At 36.6% G+C, this 23,443-nt stretch overlaps 1 protein-coding gene across 3 annotated transcripts in view; it reads right to left on the reverse strand.

Moving 5' to 3' along the window:
- Positions 1 to 2,993: 2,993 nt before the first annotated feature.
- The window catches only part of LOC137015340 (ubiquitin carboxyl-terminal hydrolase 2-like), a 53,946-nt gene continuing 33,496 nt past the window's right edge, over positions 2,994 to 23,443 (reverse strand). For 2 of the 3 annotated variants that reach the window (XM_067380236.1, XM_067380238.1), the window contains exons 6-12: positions 19,886 to 19,999; positions 18,561 to 18,650; positions 16,972 to 17,046; positions 9,665 to 9,808; positions 9,532 to 9,560; positions 9,377 to 9,420; positions 2,995 to 3,989 (exon numbers count right to left, since the gene is read on the reverse strand). In XM_067380236.1, the coding sequence (XP_067236337.1) occupies positions 9,378 to 9,420; positions 9,532 to 9,560; positions 9,665 to 9,808; positions 16,972 to 17,046; positions 18,561 to 18,650; positions 19,886 to 19,999 (495 nt within the window). In that variant the 3' untranslated portion in view covers positions 2,995 to 3,989; position 9,377. Of the gene's footprint in view, positions 3,990 to 9,376; positions 9,421 to 9,531; positions 9,561 to 9,664; positions 9,809 to 16,971; positions 17,047 to 18,560; positions 18,651 to 19,885; positions 20,000 to 23,443 lie in introns of all 3 variants that reach the window. The other variant, XM_067380239.1, reaches the window with a different exon arrangement.

Consider the following 23,443-nt stretch of genomic DNA (forward strand, 5'->3'; position numbering starts at 1 on the left):
ATAATTTATTCATTTATTTATTTTCCTATTATCACATTTATTTACCTATTTATCTATTTATTCATCTATATATTTATTCATTCATTTATTTATTCATTTATTCATTTTTAATTTCTGCAGGTTTGGTCCTCTATAAAGGTGTCCCCAGTTTCAGCTCAAAATACCCCATAGATTTTTTTATTATACCATGTTTTAACTGCCTATTTTGGGGTGTGATTAAATATGTGCTGATTCAGTGCATGTCCCCTCGTGCTCCGCCCCCAAGATCACGACTCCTAATAAACATTGCATAAACAATAGAATAAGACATCAGATCATGTAAGTATGGTATTTATTTTGTGGATGTTTACATTTGATTCTGAATGAGTTTGATAGTGTTGCTGTGGCTAACGGGGCTAAATCTACACTGTTGGAGAGATTTATAAAGAATGCAAGCATTTAATAAGAAAACAACTCCAACAACAAACTCTTATTATTCAACTATGCCAAGGTAAATTCAATTTTATAATCTAGGGCACCTTTAAAGGTGCAATATGTAATATTTTTGCAGTAAAATATCCAGAAACCACTAGGCCAGTGTTATATATTTTGTTCTCTTGAGTACTTACAATATCCCAAATGTTTGCAACTATTTGTAAATCATGAGAAAATAGCAATTTTACCCAAGGCTCCGGGATGTGTGAGGAGTCGCCTGTCAATGGCGTCATACCCGCGTTACCCTCGGTTTCCGGTTTATTTTGTAGAAACCATGGAAACACCAAAGATGCTTTGATATTTACATATTTTAATAGACAAGGGAACAACTGTTTTGATATATTTATAAACTAATTGTTGTTATATAGCTCAACACGTTTAGTCTTATTGTTTAAATGTTCTTGATTTTTTGCGAGTACCATGCTTTACCATGCCTCAGAGAAAAACACTATTTTGTGAAGTAGCTAACATAGCATAATCAGATGCAGCTTTATTTTTAGTAACAGCAATACAGCATTTTCTCCATCATACAATACGTTTTAAAATTAATTGCATGTCATTTATCAACACAATCATCCAGCATTTAATATGATATTGTAAAATCGATCTATCTTACTGCAGTGTGTAACAGTGTCTCACAGCAGCCGCCGAGCGAACGCACAGAGTAACGTTATAACATCATTTTCAACACTCTCAAATGTATCTAATATGATAAACAGAGCTGCGTTACCTCATACTCATGACCGGAAAAGCGGAAGCGACGCCGGCGACTGTGTCATAATAAAAGTCCCGCTGCTCGTGAGGCGTGTGTTGATCAATCGCTCCAGCTCCTCGTTCAGCTCCACAACACTCGCTCCTGCTCTGCTTCATACTATAGTAACGTTAATAATAGCATCCATGAGCATGATTTCTTCCCGAGAAGACCCTTATTCATCGTCTGGTATCGTTTAAAGCCCTTTGAAGCTGCACTGAAACTGTTTTTTGAACCTTGAACCGTTTGGTGCCCATTGAAGTCCATTATATGGAGAAAAATCCTGGAATGTTTTCATCAAAAACTTTAATTTCTTTCCGACTGATGAAAGAAAGACATGGACATCTTGGATGACATGGGGGTGAGTAAATTATCAGCAAAAGTTTATTTAAAAGTGGACTAATCCTTTCATTTGAGAAATTTTCTGTTGCGCTTCTGATTTGTTTGTGAGATTTGTTGATTTTGGGTATCTTGGACAACAGAATTCATCATGGGATTCTATTGTCCAGTTGGCATTTTCACCCCTAAATGGCTGCCACGCTACTGAAGCGCCACCTAGTGGCTGTCACCCAAAAAGCATCAGAGTTTTGCCTCTTGGGTTCTATCAAAGCCACTGGAAGGCAAGCCTGCAAACTTTAGCCAAAGATGCATGGATTGCTTACCGAGGCCCATGTGATTCAATTTGACCGTAATGCTTTGTCCAATAGCAGAGCCGGTAAGATTCGTCTCTCCTTATTTAACGAGATCTGAACAGTGGGAAGAATTTCAACCAAAAGAATTCCAAACATGCAGAACATAAACCATTGCTGTGGATTCAGATAAATTGAGTCGTGCTTTTTGCCATGAAATCTTGCACTCATTCATTTATTATCCTGAACTGAAATAATCTGTGATAAAGTAACAGAACATGATCAAATATATAAACCCTCAATGACTGTCCTGATGAACTCATGAATGACCAGCAGATGGAGCTGTTCTTCAAGAAAACACACAGATGATCATGTGACTGCAGATTACAGAATTTTTACAGATTTGCAGAAGTTCATTTATATGAAAGTGTTCCTCCAGGTTGGTAATATGAATACATTTTATTTCATTAATTCATGTTCTCAATATTCACACTGTAATCAGCAACATTAGACCTATTCACTGAACTATGTAATGTCTTTCTGCAAGTATGATTATTTAGTATGATTATTTAGTATTATTCAGATTTAGTATTATTATAGATTAAGTATGATTCATATTTTCTATGGAATTCCAAAGCTGCCAAAATAATGAATAAATATATAGCCTATATGAAGATATGTAAAAAAAAAAAAAAAAAAAAAAAAATTAAATTAAATTAAAGAATATTAAAGAATATTAATGTAAACTGTGACAGGATGATTGACAGGTCAGTTTATGGTGACAGGATGATTGACAGGTCGGTTTATGGTGACAGGATGATTGACAGGTCAGTTTATGGTGACAGGATGATTGACAGGTCAGTTTATGGTGACAGGATGATTGACAGGTCAGTTTATGGTGACAGGATGATTGACAGGTCAGTTTATAGTGACAGGATGATTGACATGATGATTGACAGGTCAGTTTATGGTGACAGGATGATTGACAGGTCAGTTTATGGTGACAGGATGATATAATTATACAGTGAAGCAGTTTTAGGTCACAACACTTTCTTACTCCTGCTTTTTTCCATCCTAATGTTGAACACTGTTCATGACGTTAAACAGCTTTGGAAACTCTGACTCTGGATTGATGAGAACATCAGTAAGAACTGCCCCTGATACTCAATTCACTTTTATTAATGTTTTATTTATTTATATATCCAGACAGTCCAGAGATCAAATCATGTCAGAGATCAAATCTGAATAAGGAATAATAAAGTAGAAATGACTGAAGCAAATAATAGTTTATAATAAAATCCAGAGTATTGTGTGGAACAGATGAAGAGTGAAGATCAGAATATAGAGAAAGAGAGAACAGAAGAAGGAAGATGTTTGCAGAATGAAATGAAGGTAGAAGAGAAGAAGCAGAAGCAGATCTTGCATTATCTCATGTCTGCAGAGATGGAAACAGACATATTTTGATACAAAGGTACATCAAGATCAAAATGATCATCACTTCTGCAGTACATGGCAGGCGTCCGATATCTAACTACAAACGTGTCGACAGAACCTGAACACTGAAACAGTCGAACAACTGAATACAGCAAAATACATTCTCTTAAAGATGAGAGAATAACCATAACATGAGTACAATAAAGAGTAAATACTTGAAAATATGATGAGGATTAATATATGGAGTAGGAGTACATGAATATATGAAATCAAAGATAATGTGGATAAACCATAAGCCATAAATCATTAAATGATTAACATGAAAGATGAATAAATGCATGAATATGTTTCCTGTTACAGATTGTTTTAAATCAACTTCACAGTAATAAAGAGGAAAATAACTGAATCAATGATGCAAACTTCATCAAATATGAGAATAATTCAGATTCAGCTGTAGATCAGCTCTACAGAAGACAATAGAGTTATTATTCAGATCAATTCAGTTCAATGTTGATTCAGTTCAGTTCAATAAATGTATAAATGACATCAAATATGAAATGAGTTTTGATTTGGTACTTTTTAACTTATAATCAAAGCACAACACAAAGCAAGATTACTGGATTAATAGAAAGCTTCATTCTTGTGTTTGGAGTCTCTCCCGGTGATCTCGTGAAGAGAACTGGAGTCTTTCCTTGTTGAAACTGTGATTTAAGATGGAAATGGACAGTCGATGGAGAAGCATATTCTCAAACACAATGGCTAAACAGAATTAAACATCTGTGATGTCATTATGGGTAAAACACATATAATCATTCAGTTCAGAACCAATCTCAATCCCTTCAGCTCCTGACAGTTCAACCTGTGCTTCTGAACTGAAACAAAAACTTTTTTTGTTTTGTTTCTGGATCAGATGCATTACTAAGATCAGATTGTGGATCAGATGCATTATAATTTCACAGCATTATGAAAAGAGGTTTTGATTAGAGTTTCCTCTAACTCGCTGATCAATATGAAGGTGAGGAGCTGATGATGTATTTCATCAACACTTTTAGTACTGACAAAACTGACACAATCCTCTGAAAATACCATGTCAGTGTGGTGACAGCGCCACCTATTGGTCATTCTTTAGAAAAATAAATGCCATTTCCACAATGACGAATGCTGTCTATTGAAAAAAAAGTAGGATGCGCACATCCCAGCTCAACTTAGAGCAGGTGCTCGATCATCAGAATCACTATTAACAAACAAACAAAACAAAATAAAAATCAGGTCAGGCAAACTGTAAATAGTCAAAAAATGAAATTTCTCATCATTTTCTCAACATGGTCAGTCACACCTGATACACCTGAAGTCATCAAACTCATCACCCAATAATCCAGTCAACACTGGTAACAAATGCAATCAAATATATACAATAAATAAATAAATAAATAAATAAATAAATAAATGTGTAAATATAAAAAGCTTCCCTCTGTAATAAGATTTTATTAATATCACCACCCCTTCTGGGTACTTGCATTTGTTCAATGCCTAAATAGCTAAGAGTCGATAAATTATGTTTGAAAGTGTTAAAATGCACAGCAATGGGATTTTTTGGTCCTTTATAAGTATATTACTTCTGTGTTCGGCTATACACCTTTTTAAACAACGTTTTGTTTTACCTATATAGGCCAAACCACAGAGACATATTACACAAAATTATTCCCTTAATCTCAAACTGTTTCTCTGACTGCAGATGACTAAAAGTGAGACACTGTTGTGAAATCACATTGTGCACATCTATAATTGCCATCAGGGACTGAAAAGGGATTAATGGATCTTCCGACACTTGGTCAGCTCTCACCACCATTTGCCGTATATTGGGGACTCGTTTATGGACAGTTTGTGGAGGATCTTTATAACACTGACTCAGTGAAGGGTCAGAGCTTAGAATATGCCAGTGTTTATGTGCTATGTTTGCAAACTCATTACTTACAGCAGAATATTGGAAAATACAGGACAATCTATTTTTGGTCGATTTAGACACTGTTTGAGCAAGGCACTCTTGCTGATCAGTATTTTTGAAACTGACTGAACTTTTGGCATCAGGTAATGTCACATTGACTCTGAACAGCTCAGCTTTGGTTCTTCCTCATTGTCTTTTTTAGAAGATGGTTCAACAAGGTGGAGCTCTTGTCCAGTTCGAAATCTAAGAGCACGAGGATAAAGAAAGCCGCAGAGGGGGTAAGAAGAGACCATCAATATGGGACTCGTCACAAGTCTCTACATCATTAAATTGTCAAAATGTAGTGAATCTTTCTAGTAAGTCTCTATCATCTGATTGTATACAAGCCCTTGAAAAAGGTTTATCTTTTGTACCTACAACACACTGTAATGAATTCGGTGTCTTTGTTGATTTTCAATAGTTCTTCAGAACGTTACGACTTAAAGAATTCTTCTATAGTAATGCTGAGGTGATGTCTGGGAGTCAGGAGCAGCATAACACAAACTCACCTCCGATAATTCTCAAGTTTTTCATTCAAAATCTACATTCATTCCACCAGAAAAATCTAAATCACTCATTAGAAATAATGTTGATTGGTTGAAAGAAATGTGGGACAAGTTCTTAATAAAAAACAAGAATATGTTTCTTTTAATAATTTACCTAAAGCCCAAAGGAATGCTCTACAAGAGATAAAAATGGATAAATCTGTAGTTGTTAAACCAGCTAGGGAAATTCGATTGATATTATGGATGCTCAGCATTATGATCAAGAAATTTATCGACAACTTGAAAATCCATCTTTTTATACAAAATTAAAAGGTGATCCAAGATGAAATACATGATACATTACAAGATTTTCTTAAAAGAGGTGATATAACGAAAAATTAATTAGATTTTTTAAAAAGTTGAGTATCCAATCATCACATAATTTACTGTACATTTTCCCGAAAATTCATAAAGATCTTGTTAATCCACCAGTGAGACCTATTATTGCTGGTATGGATTCATTAACAGAAAAAATATCCGTGTTCTTCTTTTGTACAGGATTCTTCAGATATGATTAAAATATTACAGTCCATTACATTGCCTCACAATCAAGTATTACTTGTTACATTACTTATTACATGTGAAATCATTATATACTAATATTACACATGATGGCGACATACAAGCTATTGAATTTTTTCTATGTGATCGTTTCAGTAGCAAGAGTCCTAGCATTGAGTGTCTAAAGACACTGACAGCATTGGTGTTGACTAAACTTTATCTACAAAGATTACTTCTTTTTACAAATTAAGGGAACTGCAATGGGTAGCACAATGGCTCCCAATTATGTGAATTTGTATGTTGGTCATTTTGAACATGAATGTGAATCTAATCCTACGGTCAATTCTTTCTTACCCAACATTTTTTTTTTTTTTTTTTTTTTTTTTTGGTACGACACATTGATGATATTTTTCTTATAAAATTAATTACTTGATTTTCAACAATTTTTAAATTGCAGTAGTGAACATCTTACATTCACCATTGATTATAATGTTTCTCAGGTTAGCTTTCTTGATCTACTTATTATAAAAGATGATGATAAATCTGTGACAGATTTGTATAGATAAAAATACTATTCTACAGAGTTTTCATCCTACTCATTTAAAGAAGAGTCTTCTGATTAGTCAGTTTAAGAGGACTCGTAGGATTTGTACGTATAATGAAAGGTACGAGATACAACGTAAAGATCTATGTCAGAGGCTTTACGAGAGAGGTTATGAAAATACTTGGATTAAAGAGGCTGTGGCATGCTTTGAAAATACTGATCAGAAAGAGGGTCTTGCTCAAACAGTGTCTAATTCGACCAAAAATAGATTGTCCTGTATTTTCCAATATTCTGCTGTAAGTAATGAGTTTGCAAACATAGCACATAAACACTGGCATATTCTAAGCTCTGACCCTTCACTGAGTCAGTGTTATAAAGATCCTCCACAAATTGTCCATAAACGAGTCCCCAATATACGGCAAATGGTGGTGAGAGCTGACCAAGTGTCGGAAGATCCATTAATCCCTTTTCAGTCCCTGATGGCAATTATAGATGTGCACAATGTAATTTCACAACAGTGTCTCATCCGCAGTCAGAGAAACAGTTTGAGATTAAGGGAATAATTTTGTGTAATATGTCTCTGTGGTTTGGCCTATATAGGTAAAACAAAACGTTGTTTAAAATGGTGTATAGCCAAACACAGAAGTAATATACGATTGAAGGACCAAAAAATCCCATTGCTGTGCATTTAAACACTTTCAAACATCTTTCAGACTGTTTGCTATTTAGGCATTGAACAAATACAAGTACCTAGAAGGGTACGGGGGTATGGTGGTAGGGGCGGTGATATTAAAGGTGCCATAGAAATGAAAATTGAATTTACCCTGGCATAGTTGAATAACAAGAGTTCAGTACATGGAAATGACATACATTGAGTCTCAAACTCCATTGTTTCCTCCTTCTTATATAGATCTCATTTGTTTAAAAGACCTCCGAAGAACAGGCGAATCTCAACATAACACTGACTGTTACGTAACAGTCGGGATCATTAATATGTACGCCCCCAATATTTGCATATGCCAGCTCATGTTCAAGGCATTAGACAAGGGCAGCCAGTATTAACGTCTGGATCTGTGCACAGATGAATCATCAGACTAGGTAAGCAAGCAAGAACAATAGCGAAAAATGGCAGATGGAGCAATAATAACTGACATGATCCATGATAACATGATATTTTTAGTGATATTTGTAAATTGTCTTTCTAAATGTTTCGTTAGCATGTTGCTAATGTACTGTTAAATGTGGTTAAAGTTACCATCGTTTCTTACTGTATTCATGGAGACATGACTTGTTATTTTCATTATTAAACACTTGCAGTCTGTATAATTCATAAACACAACTTCATTCTTTATAAATCTCTCCAACAGTGTGTAATGTTAGCTTTAGCCACGGAGCACAGCCTCAAACTCATTCAGAATCAAATGTAAACATCCTAATAAATACTATACTCACATGATCTGATATGCTGCATGAAGAAAACTTTGTAAAGATCCATTTGAGGGTTATATTAGCTGTGTGAACTTTGTTTATGCAATTTATTGTAGAGTCGTGAGCTCGGGGGGCGGGGAGCGCAAGATTTAAAGGGGACGCAGCCCCTGAATCAGTGCATAGTAAAGATGCCCCAAAATGAATAAAAAAATCAAAAAATTCAGGGGACACCTTAGACTTATATTACATCTTGTGAAAAAGCATTTTATGGCACCTTTGGTCCCACTTTATATTAAGTGGCCTTAACTACTATGTAATTACATTTAAATTAATCATTTGATACAATGCACTTATTGTGTACATACATGTTTTTACATTGTACTTATATGTTAAAAACACCTGCATGTAATTACATCTGTAATTAATTTCTGTAATTACATTTATAATTACACTGTTGACCCATCCCTTAACCCTTACCCCTACCCTTAAACCTACCTAGACCACCAAAGCTTACCCTAACCTTACCCGTATCCACCTTAATAGCTGAAAATGTGTTTTGCAATTCAATATGAACCCAATAAGTACATTGTACTTATTTTTTGATGTAAGTACATAGTAGTTAAGGCCACTTAATATAAAGTGGGACTGCACCTTTAATAAAATCTTATTACAGAGGGAAGCTATATATATATTTGATTCCATCTCTTACCAGTGTTGATTGGATTATTGGGTGATGAGTTTGATGACTTCAGGTGTATCAGGTGTGACTGACCAAGTTGAGAAAATGATAAGAAATTTCATTTTTTGACTAGTTACAGTTTGCCTGACCTGATGAAGACCTCTTTGGTCGAAACATTGTATTTTTAAGACATTTTGAGAGCAGCAGTGCCAGTGTGCTGATTGACATAAATGCTGTCTGTGTCACATGTAGTGCTTGTTGACTGTTGTCCTTTAGTTCACTGTGTTTCCCACATTTACACAGTAACTTCATCTGTCCAGTCATGACAGTGTGATTGAGTTTCTGACACAACATTGAGATCATGCTGACTTTCTCTTACTGCAGTAATGAAATACTGTGATACTCACTTTACTCTCTGCGTCTGTACACGAGTAAACAGGCATCTGAACTCCTGTGAAGAAACAGACACTTTAAGATCTGTTCAGATATGAACTCACTAAAACAATAATATCTGTCATGAACAAAGTCACAGAAGCTGCTGATCAGAAAATAACACTGATACCCGTGTGGGGGGATCTCTTCACCGGGAGTCTGAGGGGAAAAAATAACATGAGATGTGAGTAATTATATGAAAACACATATGAATGATTATATACACTGATTCTTCAGTGACACAAAGCCTGTGTATAACTTACCACTTTAAATACCTTTGAGACTCTGTGATCATTAAATTGACGCCAGATTCCACCTCCACAGTCGATGTATGCATAATAGTGTCCACGATCATATGTGCCACAATGATTTACTATGGCATAGAGTTGATACGTGTGAGAGGAAACCTGCAATATAACAGGAGGAACAGTCAATAATAACGCCACTGTGTCAAATCTAATGTAATATTACACTAGTTTTATATTGTCTTCTTTATAACTAAACTCATTACAGTTTCAGTCAGTCAATCAGACAGTTCTCAGTAACTGCTGGAGTGGATTCACAATCCCTCTTACTGGATTATATGATGAACTGGAAATCATAATGTTATGAGTCTGTTCACTTTCATTGTGTTTCTGTGTTCCTGTGGCCTGTTGCACAAAGCTGGTTTCAGTTTCTACACAAGTAAGTTCAAGATTCATTTGAGTAAACTCAGACTAATGAAGGTGGATTGGTTTTAGCAGGTTTCGTTACTATGGTAACTTATGCTACACGGCTAACCTGCTCCGGATCAGGATTTATTCTGAGTTAGAGATCACAAACCCAAACTCAACCAATCAGCTGTGAGTAAAGTGACCTGTATCTGATGCAATAAAGTCAGGATCACCAGCTAGAATGCCCTTGATGGCCACCAGAGGTCACTCCACCCCAGACTATAGAGTGTATGCACGTGACGTCACCGTCGACCATTATGACTGCGGTCACGCCCACTGAGTGGCAAAAGACTGAGCAGCAGCATTGGTTTTCAGCGTGAATGTCGCAAAAAACACACAAAACACATCCAAACCGGGAAAGAGCTTTGTGTTGACTGAACAAATAGCTCTGACACAAAAAACCCGAGGTATATATTTAAAGACTGCCGAAAGCTACAGAGAAAAGAAGCAAATGGATCACTGCAATTCACAGAAACAGCTGGACTCCAGCAGATAAACATGGATTTGCAGTTATCATTTTGTGTCAAAATGTTGGATTTTGAGGTAAAATCATACCGTATTTATTGTATTGTTATATATTATGTTGACAAATCATCAATTAAATATTTTCCATCTTATAATCTGCATAATTGGGTGTTTTTAAATAAATACTGACAAAAACTACACTATAAAACTATATGTTTTAAGGCTGGACAATATGACGATATAACATTGATATAAGTGATAAACCTACCTATATTGTAGTTATAGGTAAAAATATTAAAATATAAAATAGTCACAGGCATATTTGCTTTATGTATTTCCCAGGCGTCGAAATCAGGCACATATAAATGTCAGGAAACACGACTCCTGGCTGCATGTTAATATCCATAGATTAGGTTTATTTGACAAGTTGTAATTTTTAGGTTTATTTGACAAGTTGTAAGGAGTTTGCAGTGTCAGAGAGTTTGTGAGTAATCACACATAATTTATACTCATAAAATCATGATATTAGAGTTTTAAAATCAAACATTTTAAAAGAGATCAATACATCACGGTTGTTTAAACCAATGAGCTTTAATCTGTGTCATCATCAAGTTGTTTCCCATCGTGCTTTTGGGCAGTCGGTGGAGAGTAACTACGCTCGACTGCAGAATCTGATGAGGCCGCCTCATCAAGAGGTTGATTTGACACACGAGAGGTTTTTGACACACGTCAGCTTGACATCAGATCAAGGCGGCACTGTTGTAAATTGACCTATTTGTTTCTTTTTTTTCCCTTTTATTTTTCTTTGTAATACATTTCCCACAAATCCCAGCAACTTACATTACCATATCTGGTGTACTACATTACCCATAATTCCCTGGTCAAGGTCTATAAATAGACCTCATTTCCTTCCTTCGTTTTTTTGCACTGGTGAGGTGTGGGTGTTTGAATGGACACCCAACCATGTCCTTTGATTTCTTTCCTTAGGATGCGTTAATGGCTAATATTAATAATGACTATTATGCGTTAATGACCATCCTGATCATCCTATCCATCCTCTTAATCCTCCATCCTGTCCTTCCATTAACATCTGTCATGTGAATTTGCTCCCTGTATCTCCATGTGCTTTGGGTCGTTCAAAGAATTTAAGACTTAAGCATCCTGAATTAAATAAATAAAAGACTGTAAGGACTAGAACTTTTTCCAGTGTTTTAATCAGACACACCACCAAGTCTCTACAATTCTGATGAACTTTGGATATTTAACATCTGATATCCAACAGGCCCACCCTCGGACACATTTCTAACCGGCATGCATCTTGCAGTGATCAACGGTGATCGGTTCTGCACAGAATTTGCTCATCTCAAACAAGCCTAATCACAAACTCTGGAGTTGACAGAATGTTTATACCGAGTGTTAAGAGATCACTGAACCTGATGTAACCCAGGTTGGATTTATATGGATTTGTCAAATCCAAACCTTCTCTGAAACTGAGTTTGTTCAACTATCTTCATGCAGCAGGCCTGTGGTCATTATTAGTTTCTGATTAGTCTCACACCTGTTTCTGTTCCAGTTATAAGCTCTCTCTGTGTGTTTAAGATCTTTGTTCCTTTTGTTCTGTGTTCAGTCTCACTTTAGTTTATGTGGTTGTGTACTATATTACTCCATGTGATCTATTCATGTCCCCTTGTATATATTAAAGACTGTTTGTTATATTCTCATGTGTCGTGCGCATGATTTAAGCCACAACTGACACGTCAATGTCTGTATTTTGTATCTGAGATTCTGACCCATGTCCTGAATGTAATAAGTTTACTCATTTAGCCTGACTTCCTGAGAATAAATGTACTTGTTTTGTAATTTATTAATTTGCTCATACAAGTACATTAACCAGGAGTCATATTTTGTAGAAAGAGAACTAAGTTTGAACTCTTATTATTCTGCTCTTATGAGACATGTAAAGACAACTGTGTCTAAAGCCAGGTTCACACTCTGCGATTTTGGCCACAATTTGGTCGTCTGAGACAAATTTGGCAAATCCTAAAAGATTCCTATAATCCTAGGCTAAAATGTAGTCTTTGATCGCTTTTTGACATGTTTATTGACAGCCAATTAATGACTGTTGAAACGTCAAATTGTCTTCGTGTTTCAAGACAAGACATGATCAAAATAAACACTTGATGTCTTTGTTAGCCACCATTTCAGTCCCATGTAATGGAGCTCACAGTCACCAAACGTGTGTGGGTCAATGATCTAATACTCCGGACAAGTTTTCATGCATGCGTCCGTTTTTAACGCGTCTTTACTGTCATACAGTCTGACATTAATAACAGCTGAGATCCCTCAGTGTGACATGAGGATCATGTTCAAACAGTCTGACAAACAACTATCGTAAAGGACTGTTTTAAATCACTCAATGTGCACCCAGCTTAAGGTCACAAAGGTCAATAACACATTACAGGTATCCACACACTGAGCATATGTAATTCTTTTTAGGGTTTATAGCAACATCGGTCACTATGTTAAACTATGAATCATGTGTAGAAGTTTATATCAGTGCTCTGTGTGGATGTAGTTTTCGCTCTACAAAAGGCTGTTTGTTTCAGCCCATGTTTGGGTCAAATATGGATAAACTCAACCGTTGGTTTAAATTAACCTAGACTAGAGTGAAGTCCTGACAAAACTCAGCCTGGAAGGGAAAATATATTACCTATTTTTAACTAATTGTGCTTGCAGGGTTTGTTTAATATTTTTAGAGACATGTGACCATGCCAAAGCAATATTCTCCAGGAGAATTCAACAGTGGCTCAGATGAGAAGAGTCCTTCTGGAGTGATGTCTCACCTGTGACCCTTACCAAAGTTTCTCAGGTAACAGAACAGAAAGTGGCACAGATAATGCCTTTAAATGACTTCACTTGTGTAAAGAACAGGGCCCGTATGTATAAAACTTCTCAGAAATGCTCTTAAGAACAATCTTAAGTTTTGACTTGTGTCAAAAAATTCTTAGTAAAGAGCAGGAGTTTTCTAAGAGTAAGAGACTTTTATAAAGAAGCTAAAAGCAACTTTTAGTAAAGTTTAAGACGGATTCTTAAGTGTTGTGAACTAAGGACTACAATGATGTCAACTCAAAATGGCTGCTCTTAACCTCTAAATCAGCCAATAGCGAGCCTGGAAGGGTGAAGTCACAGCAGCACAATACCAGTCATTTAATGTTATTATAAAAAAAAAAATCAACGAAAAAGACTGAAACGCTTTAATATTTAAATTTATTTTTTAAAAATAGCTTTGCATTGTGCAAAATTACCACAAATTAGTATTGATGATGTGGAATCCTTTTCTATTGATATATGTCTCCTCATTTACAGTTAGAGCAATGATGTGTCATGAGTTCATCAATGGCTCCAACAGCTCCAGGAAAACCCACAGTCAACATAAAAGTGTTTTTCTTTTGTCACATGGTTTGATGGTCAGTTGAAAGTCAATGAACTGCCATAGAGTAGAGACCAAATGTGATGTCCAGCCATATGAAAACTGATTTCAACCTTAATTCAAATATTTTAAAAAATGTGTTAAAAGATGTGAGCATATCGTGTAGCTGTGCTTTGAGTCAATTGTTTCATGTGTGATAATGAAATGAAATTTCAAATTATTTCAAATTATTTTTGGCCAGGCTGTCATACAAAGAAATTATAAGCACATGCAAAAACAAGAGAGAACCAATTAAATATCAAAAACAAATTTTGTTGTATTCAATGTCATATTTTAAAACATTTAAATAATTTAAAAATAAAAATATTTTCCTCATATTTTGATGGTTTAATCAAAATTGTTTGCGATTAATAAGAAACTCTTGTTTGTATTGTATGGTATGTGCTTCCTTGTCGTTCGTTCATCATCTGCACTTTATTTTTTGTGAATCATTTTGTTGCGCGTCAGCTGTGATAAACAGACATCCACTCTCATTACGAGTGTAACAGAGGCCAGACAGTAAGAGTTTTGCAGGTAAACCACTGCACACTGACAACCGCTAGAGAATGAGGTGTTTAGCGTCATTGATAGTGCATTCACCTCACCTCACATGACTGCAGTGATCCGAAGTTCGAGACCGACTTGGATCAGGGTGGAGACTCAAAGGTTAGTATTGGAGTGTGAGTTTTGGAGGCGGAGCAATAAGAGGGTTGGAGGGGTGTGCTTGTTTGGGTTGATTTCAAATAATCAACAGTGTTCAACAATGCATTTGAGAAATCGCAGCACCTTTAAATGTATTAATGCATTAAACATATTATTTTTTAAGTAGGCCTAATATTTATTAAATTTATTACATTAATTTAAAGTTATTCTTATTAGGTCATAGTTACAAAAAGAATTGACAATCAAGTTTATATCATTTTATCAACTCCATCCGTCATCATATAACTCCAATACAGCATATCTTCATTGGAAAGTGTGTATCTCCTCTTCTTTGATGCCATCTTGTTACTCTTAAAGCTGCAGTAGGGAGTTTTTAGAAAACGTTGACTTAGCCTGAAAATGTGAACAAGCACAACTCACAGGTCACTCCCCCTTGCTCTCTGCTGCGCTACAGCCCTCCCTCCACAGCTCCTCCCCCATAAACAGTTATGGCACATTCACTGGTACGGACGAAACATCAACAATATGATTTACATTGACTATGGCCTGCCCATACTTTGACTACAAACTTGGTCCTCAAAACATTACGTATTTTGCAATACATGTAATGTAACTATATGACGTTGCACTATTTCTATAAGTAATAAATAGCTAGTAAGATAATATAACGGTAACTAACGTTACAGTATGCAAGTAATTATTCTATCGATATGTAATGGTAAATAAGGTTTGCTAGTACATTATTTCAGCAACATGACAAGCCAGTGAATTAGTAGGTTTCAATAGTTGCTTTGCACAGTGCGTGACATTTTATCTGTATGCGGCTAGAGTTTTGACACCGAGTCATTGGGCTCCGACGAATTCACACCCACAGCGACTTCGAGGAGTCAACGGGCAGGGAGAAGAGGAAGCCGTGGTGTGCGCGGAGCATCAGGCAGGGGATGTGGGACACGGAGCAGAGGTCCAACTCCCGAGCACCTCAGCAGAGAGGACATGGTGCGTGTGGAGAATTTACCCTCGTTTTATTTCGGGCTCTATCTAATTCTTTCTTTTGGGCTTTTTTATCATCGTCATCTGTCTTTTTCCGTTTACCCGTCTTTATTTTATGAGCAGGAGCCACTCGAGGAATTGGCAGTTTGGATTGTTTGTCCGGCATAAGCAAAGCTGCGGCTCACCGGTAATCTAGAATTTGAACGCCTGTACACGCTGTGCACGAGAGGGGTGTGATCAGCGCGCTCGCGAGCTTGATTGACACTGCTAAGACACTCCTCCTGACTCTGATTGGTTGGTTCTTACCGGGAGCGGTGTATTTCTGCAAATGGCAATAGGACCACTGGGAGGAGCCAGAGGAGCTTGATTTTTTCACAGATTATCTGTCTCATATTCTACTGTCAGGACATAATGACAGGTTTAACAAATATGTAAAAAATACATTTTTACAAAAGTTACCTACTGCAGCTTTAACTAGGTTAAGACACCTCTCCAGCTCTCTTAAATAATTTAGGAGCTAAGACCCAGTCTTGACATTTATGAACCCTTATGAATCACATTCTTAAGTCTAAGAATAAGAGTAAAATTACATCATTCTTAGAATTTTGACACACTTAAGACTAAAATTTTACTCTGAGCAGCTTTATACATACGGGCCCTGAAGACCATGTTCAGATGTTGCTAGAATTATCTCTACTATTAACCTGAACCTGTAGAAATGATTATTCATTCAGTTGTCAGTACTAGTGTTTCTGTATTCTAAGTTAGCTTGAGGCTGGATCTCTAACTCGTTTTCTACAGTCTTTGAAAGTGTGGAGAACTTTGTCTTCAGTAAATCCTGTCACCTGACTGAACTTCAGCTTTGACTCCTGGTCTTCATTGATCATTCTGGTCTATTATGGGGTGTAACTGTAATTCCCGGCACTGCAGTGCAGGTGTGTTCAACTGTTCCTGGAGCCTCCAGCACTTCACAGTGAGGATGATTCCCTTACTGGACACGTGCAGCTTGGGTCATTGAGTTCTCTACTAACCCGCTCATGAGTGAACTCAGAAGGGTCAATAAGACATCCAACACATGCATCCAAAAACATATTGATACCTAAATCAGTTCCTGGAGGGTCACAGCCCTACTGAGTTTAGTTCCAACCCTGCTCCAGCACACAGACCCGTCGTTTTCAAATGAGACCGAAGGACTTGATTAGCTGGATCAATGTGTTTCATTAAGCTGGAGCTAAACTTTGTAGGGCTGAGGCACACATTATTTCAGTACCTTAATCCGAGAAAGATCACCAGACTTGCTCAACTGAATACTCAGTAGTTTTGGAAAGTTGATCATCTCACTTTTCTGTTGAGAAAATAATTTAGTTCATAATACACTGCAGTAATTTAATATATAAAAAAAGCATGAAGCAATTACAACATTGAACAATTAGATGCAAAAGCAACAAATTAAAGCTGCAAGCAGCATTTACCAGGGTTCAAGCATTTAAGGCCTTTAAGCACATAAAAAGGTATTATATTTTATGCAGCAAACATGTAAACACTTGGATCATAGATGTAAAAGACCATTTACAGCCAATAGAGGCAATTTAGGAAAGAAAAATGTGTTTTTAAAGGTTTTTTGACAGTTATAGCGCCATCTATTGCCCGATCTACACCACTTTTGTTGGGTGTCCTCAGAGTGTCTCCATACACATGTGATAATTTTGGTGAAAATATCTCATTTCCGTTTTGAAGTTATAGAGACTTATATATAAGAGAGCATAAAATATGACCCATGAAAGACTTTGATTGGATTTTTTTGCTACTTCCTATCAAAATCTTGACATTTGGGCTTTCACGTTTAATTATGGTGTGTTCAAGTCATGTCAGAAAGATTGTATTTCCGAGCTGAACGCACATGAACACCACCACAATGTCATAAATATGACTGGGGAGCTCGGGATTTTCTTTAAGCCCCGATCTGAATGAGTTGGGGGCGTGTCAGTGAGAAACATGGCGAAATACCACAATACTTATAGGTATTTGTGACATTGTCAGGGTTTTCTATTTACGATTCCCAGCAAAAAAATACAATAGAATGATAATATAAAATGTAACATGTAACAAAGTTTACAATGGCTTCATAAATTAATTAAAACCATAAAAAGCAACATACTGTACAACCAATGCAGATTAACAATGCACACTAATGGTTTCAAAGATATTCACAAAAGTTTTTTTAAGCGGTGAATCACAATGTTGCACAAACCATAAGCTGTAACCTGACAAATCTAGTATCGTTGGATTCAGCAAGGTTTCAGTAGTCTAACGTGACTCCCGTGAAAATAAGGTGACCACACCCAAAGTTATGTTTTTTAATGGTTTTGGATGAAAATGTGAATATGTTTTTAAAGATTTTTAACAGTTATAGCGCCACCTATGGTCTGGTCAAAAGAGCCTTGGTGACGTTGTAGGCGGTGTGAGTACTTCCAGCCCTCAAAGTTTCAAATCTCCACGACTTACAGTTTGGTTTCAGCGCTACATGCTTGAACCCCTAATTATTACTGACTAGTTTAACACCCAAACAAAGTATATGTTACAACCACATGAGGATTTTGTAACAAATCAAAAGAGAAAAGGTATTTGTTTTATTATTAAACGGATGAACCAGTTTTTAATAACTTTTCAGTATTTCAGCTTATAAAATGCTATTGTGTATTTTCTTTTTATTTAAAGTATGGAAGAGTTTATGTACTGCAGTTTTACTCTTAACAGAACCATTTTAAACTGATTTACTTAAATGTAAATCAATCTACACTATATTTCACAAATTATTTCACATTAAAACAGATAATACCTGATAGAAAAGATACTTGCCTTTATACACGTTGTACAGTCTGTGCTGCAGCAACAACGCAATGGATACTCTCCACACATTTGATCAACATGTGCCTTTACAGCAGCTTCCTAAATGGAAATAAATATTTCAAAATAAATAAATAAATCAGATTGCACAGTTGCAGTGATCATTGAATTATTGTGACGAGCTTGTACATTAATACGCACTTAAAAAATAGACATATATTCAACAGAGTCCCACTGAAGCCATGTTTCAATGAGCAATGGAGCAAAGATTCATGTTGTTTGGATATATATGACATATTGAGTCTTGACCAGACTGCCAATATGAACTACACAAGAATAACCTGTACATGAATAACCTACAGCAGATCTATACAGGTAAGAGGATTTCTGAAAGTGCTGCAACTTCTACAGCAAATGCTGTGTTTGAAGGTTGAGCATTGAGCTGATACAGCAGGAACCAATCAGCTGTGCTTAAAGGGATAGTTCACCCAAAAATTAAAATGTGATGTTTATCTGCTTACCCCCAGGGTATCCAAGATGTAGGTGACTTTGTTTCTTCAGTAGAACACAAATGATGATTTTTCAGCATCGGTTAGTGAGGTCTGATCGCGCTCTGACAACGGCAGTGATGTCTCACGCATATACTTCAATGAGTGTCAGACATCACTGCTGTTGTCAGAGCGCGATCAGACCTCACTAATAGAGTGCTGAACGCAGTTGGACACAGTGGTGTTTTAGAGGTAAAAAATTATATAAAAACTGTTCGGTTTCTCACACAATCCGATCGTTTCGTGTCTTAGGACATCAATGTGTCGTCACGAGCCGCAGGGTTTAATTTGGACTTGTCTAAGCAAGCTTTATTTACTCTTATAGATTGTGTCCCCATCCACTCCCATTATTTGACTGACAGACGGCAACGGTTGGAGTTAAAAATCATCATTTATGTTCTACTGAAAAAGAAATGTCACCTACATCTTGGATACCCTGGGGGTAAGCAGATAAACATCAAATTTTCATTTTTGGGTGAACTATCCCTTTAATGAAGCTTGATGAGCGCTATTTGGATAAGAAAAAGCTTTTGGTTGTTACTGGAAAGTGCGCAAATGAACTAAATTAAATGCTATTTTTATGTTTTTGAATTAAAGGTTCACTTTAACAAACATTTGACCAAATATTTAGAATAATGAATCTGAATTTCACTATTAGCTTCATCATGAGATTGACGAATCAGTCAGACTAAAGTATGAACAACTGACAGTAAACATTAGTGAATCAGCCCTACTGAGAGAATTTAAACACTGTTAGAGAGTAATTCAGATGAGCAAAGATCTGCTTACCACATCCTGAGAGTTTTTAAGAGAGACTGGCAATGAGAGAAAATGGTCCAAGCTTTGTTGTTCGTGTCTGCATGGCCTCCATGTTTTTGTGGTCTTGTATGTGCCCTTAAAAAGCTGCAAAGGTGTGAATAAAACAGATTTAATGATGATCCACAGATATATGCATGCTTTAATCATTCTTTAATCATGTTAAAATAATCATTCTCTGCAGTTTATCCTCCATCACATTAAACTGCTCATAAACCTTTAATTGTGTCACATGACAACAAGTGGTTGAGGGGTGGTAGTTAGTCTTTCAATATAAAATATATTTAATTATATAATATTTTTTTTTAAATAAAGTAATACCCTAATTAATACTCAATTTATCAAAGCATCAGACCCCAAAGGGCAAATGTGGCAACAGAAGCAGGAGACATGAGCTGAATTTGAGCTAAATTATGACACTGTCTTGTAGAGATTTCTGATTCCTTCCTCATGGATCTAATGAGATTTATTGCATGCCGAGGCTCCCCATCAAACTGCTTTCTGACCAGGGCAGTGACAGAGGAAGTGCTTCAGACATGCTTATAGAGATTGAAGCATTTCTCAATAGTAAGCCGCTAGGATCTGTCTCCTCTAATATATCTGACCTGGATCTAGTCACCCCAAATCTCCTGCTCATGGGTCAGTCAGACAGCTCTCTACCTCAAGTGACGTACCCTACTGAGCTCATAGGATGATGCAGTGGAGACAGAGCTGAGTCCTCACTGACCATTTCTGGTCAAGCTTTGTGAGACACTACCTTCCTAATCTCCAGTTAAGACAGAAATGACATGCGGAAACTAAACCCATTACAGTCGGATCTGTGGTAATGTTGGTTGACCCTCAGCTACCCCGTGTCCTCTGGTTAATGGGAGAGTATTCAGGACATTCTCTGGGGTGGACGGACACGTAAGGTCTGTAAAAGTCAGCGTTAAATGAAGGTTATACGTGGCCTATTGCCAGATTACTGAAGATGACACTAGTAACTTAGATGCAGAAACATTTATGCCCATGCATGTTTGAGGGCAGCGATGTTAAGGAGATTCAACCAACTGGTGACAAACTTTTAGGTAATGTCAGAAAGGATGCTAGGTGACGAGCTAGGAACTTCCCAAAGAGTCAGGAAGAAGATCTTCCCGCATCATATCTTCCTGAATCTTAACCTTCAAAGTTTAAATGTAGGTCTATTTACTTATTTGTGCTCTTTAATAAAGTTATCTGCTGTGTTACAGCTTTAATGTAAATGATTGAGTTGTTTATCTGGGGTGCGTTTCCTGAAAGCATCGTTGGTGAACTATGGTCGTAAGTCCCATTGAACTCTATTGGTAACGACGGAACTTACGACCATAGTTCGCTTTGGGAAACGCACCCCAGTTTGGTGTTTTCTCAGAGCTGCGGAGAAGTGGTTCTAGTGGTTAATTTCAGTAGTGCAGTCCAAACCCTGAGAATTGTATTGGATGTGGAATGACATGTATATCATCATGTATGTATATTGTAATTTATTTTTTGTATTGTAATGTTATTCATCTGTTTATTTCAGACCACAAACACAAGGTAAAGATGAGAATCTTCTAAACAGGGCTTAAAAACGGAAAACAATTCAATCGTTTCACTCTGAGCAGAATCAGTATTTTAACTTTCTGTTCCAGCGTTCCTTCTGTATTATTAATGTATAACATTCAGCCCAGAAGGTTGAATTTACATAAATTAAAATGGGGTCAGATTGAACTGTGTGAGCTTTTGAAGTGTTTTAAAAAGATGAGACAGACAACAGAAATAAAGTGAATAAATCCTAGCATAATGTAAGTCCCAATGTGAAAGTGTCCACCAGAGTATATACAAAGTCCACGGAAGTGTTAAGCTATTGAAAAGTGATGTGATTCGCTAGAAAGGTAAACTCCACAGTCCAGCTGATATGTGATCACGTTTGTAACGAGGGGTTGATTGTTTGCCATGCTGCCTCCTTGCTGGTCTACTTCCTGGCTCCTGTCATGTGATCAGTCACATGACAGGCAGACCCATACACATGTAAAGACATACACACATTAAATAGATAAGAGGAATAAAATGGACAAAAAAACATGTTAACCAATTAAAACTCTATTATACACAAAATCATTGTAATAAATAGAGCGGTATTTTATGTGAGGGGGGCTATGTGACACTGTCACATAAAATACATGTTTTACCACTCTATTTATTACAATGATTTTATGTATAATAGAGTTTTAATTGGTTTACATGTTTTTTTAGTCCATTTTATTCCTCTTATCTATTTAATGTATGTATGTCTTTAAGAAATCAATAGTTGGCCTGTCATGTGACATGACAGGAAGCAGGAAATACATCAATATAAAGAGAGGAGCATGGCAAACAAACAGGCTGCGTCTGAAATCTGGAAAATGCTGCCTTCTGAGGACACATTTCAAGGTAGAAAGGCATCAAGGCACGTCCAAATCCAATGTTAGCTTTACTTCCTGTTTCCTGAGATACCTTCATCTGATCGAGTTTTGAAGGAAGCATAGATGTATCCTTAGCTCCCTTTGATATCCCACAATCCTGTGCTTTCCATTCTGTGACAGGCTAGAAAAATAAAGATGGCGTCCGAAAGTTGCATTTGCTGCTCATTTTGTGAATAAATGTACGATTTTGACCAACATATTTCAATTTTGATATCATTTATATCGAGAAATTACTAACCAAAGCATTACTTTGGTTAGTAATTTCTCACTCCATTACTAACTCATCAAAGCTCACGCTATATTGCTGTAGATCATGAAACTGTTACGCTGCCTCAGAAGTCTGTCCGAAATCAGTTTCGTGAGGTGCCTTCATGCTCAAACACTGCCGTACAAGTCATTCTCTTATAAGACAACTACCCAGGTTTTCAGATGCAGCCAGAGACTCACTAACAGTCAACTTTATTGTATTGTTAGGGATGCAGACACACTCTGTCAGTTTCAATCTAGACTAAAAACGCATCTCTTTAACCTGGCATACACATAACACATTATCAATTTATATTTTCAAATCCGTTAAAGGATTATTAGGCTGCATAAATTAGTTCAGCCGGAACCGGGAACACTTCCTATAACACCAGATGTACTCGTTACATCAGAAGAAGAATGGCATCTACGCTAATATTAGTCTTTCTGTTTATCCCGAGGTTTACCGTAGTCAACCGGATTCGGGGCCGTTTCCAGATGAGACCGAGGACCGGTGCCTTGACACGACCACAACACAGCCCTGAAGTATCAGCAGAGATCGAGTCGACTAGATCATCCATTGTGAAGACATCATCAACACGACAGCCAGTGCCACCGTTTCCTCAAAATTATAATCACGATTATTAATCATGTTTATTCTATCAAAAGAGTAATGTAACTATGGCTATTTTGCAAGTTCTTTACCAACCTACACTTCACCCAAAAGGCCTGTAGGTGGCACAAAGACTTAAATTTAACCAACTATGATAACTTCGTTAGATGGTGAATCAATACAAAACATGGTTTTGGTGAGCGCTTTGTAATATGT

This window comes from Chanodichthys erythropterus, chromosome 24, assembly GCF_024489055.1.
Source record: "Chanodichthys erythropterus isolate Z2021 chromosome 24, ASM2448905v1, whole genome shotgun sequence".
NCBI lineage: Eukaryota > Metazoa > Chordata > Actinopteri > Cypriniformes > Xenocyprididae > Chanodichthys > Chanodichthys erythropterus.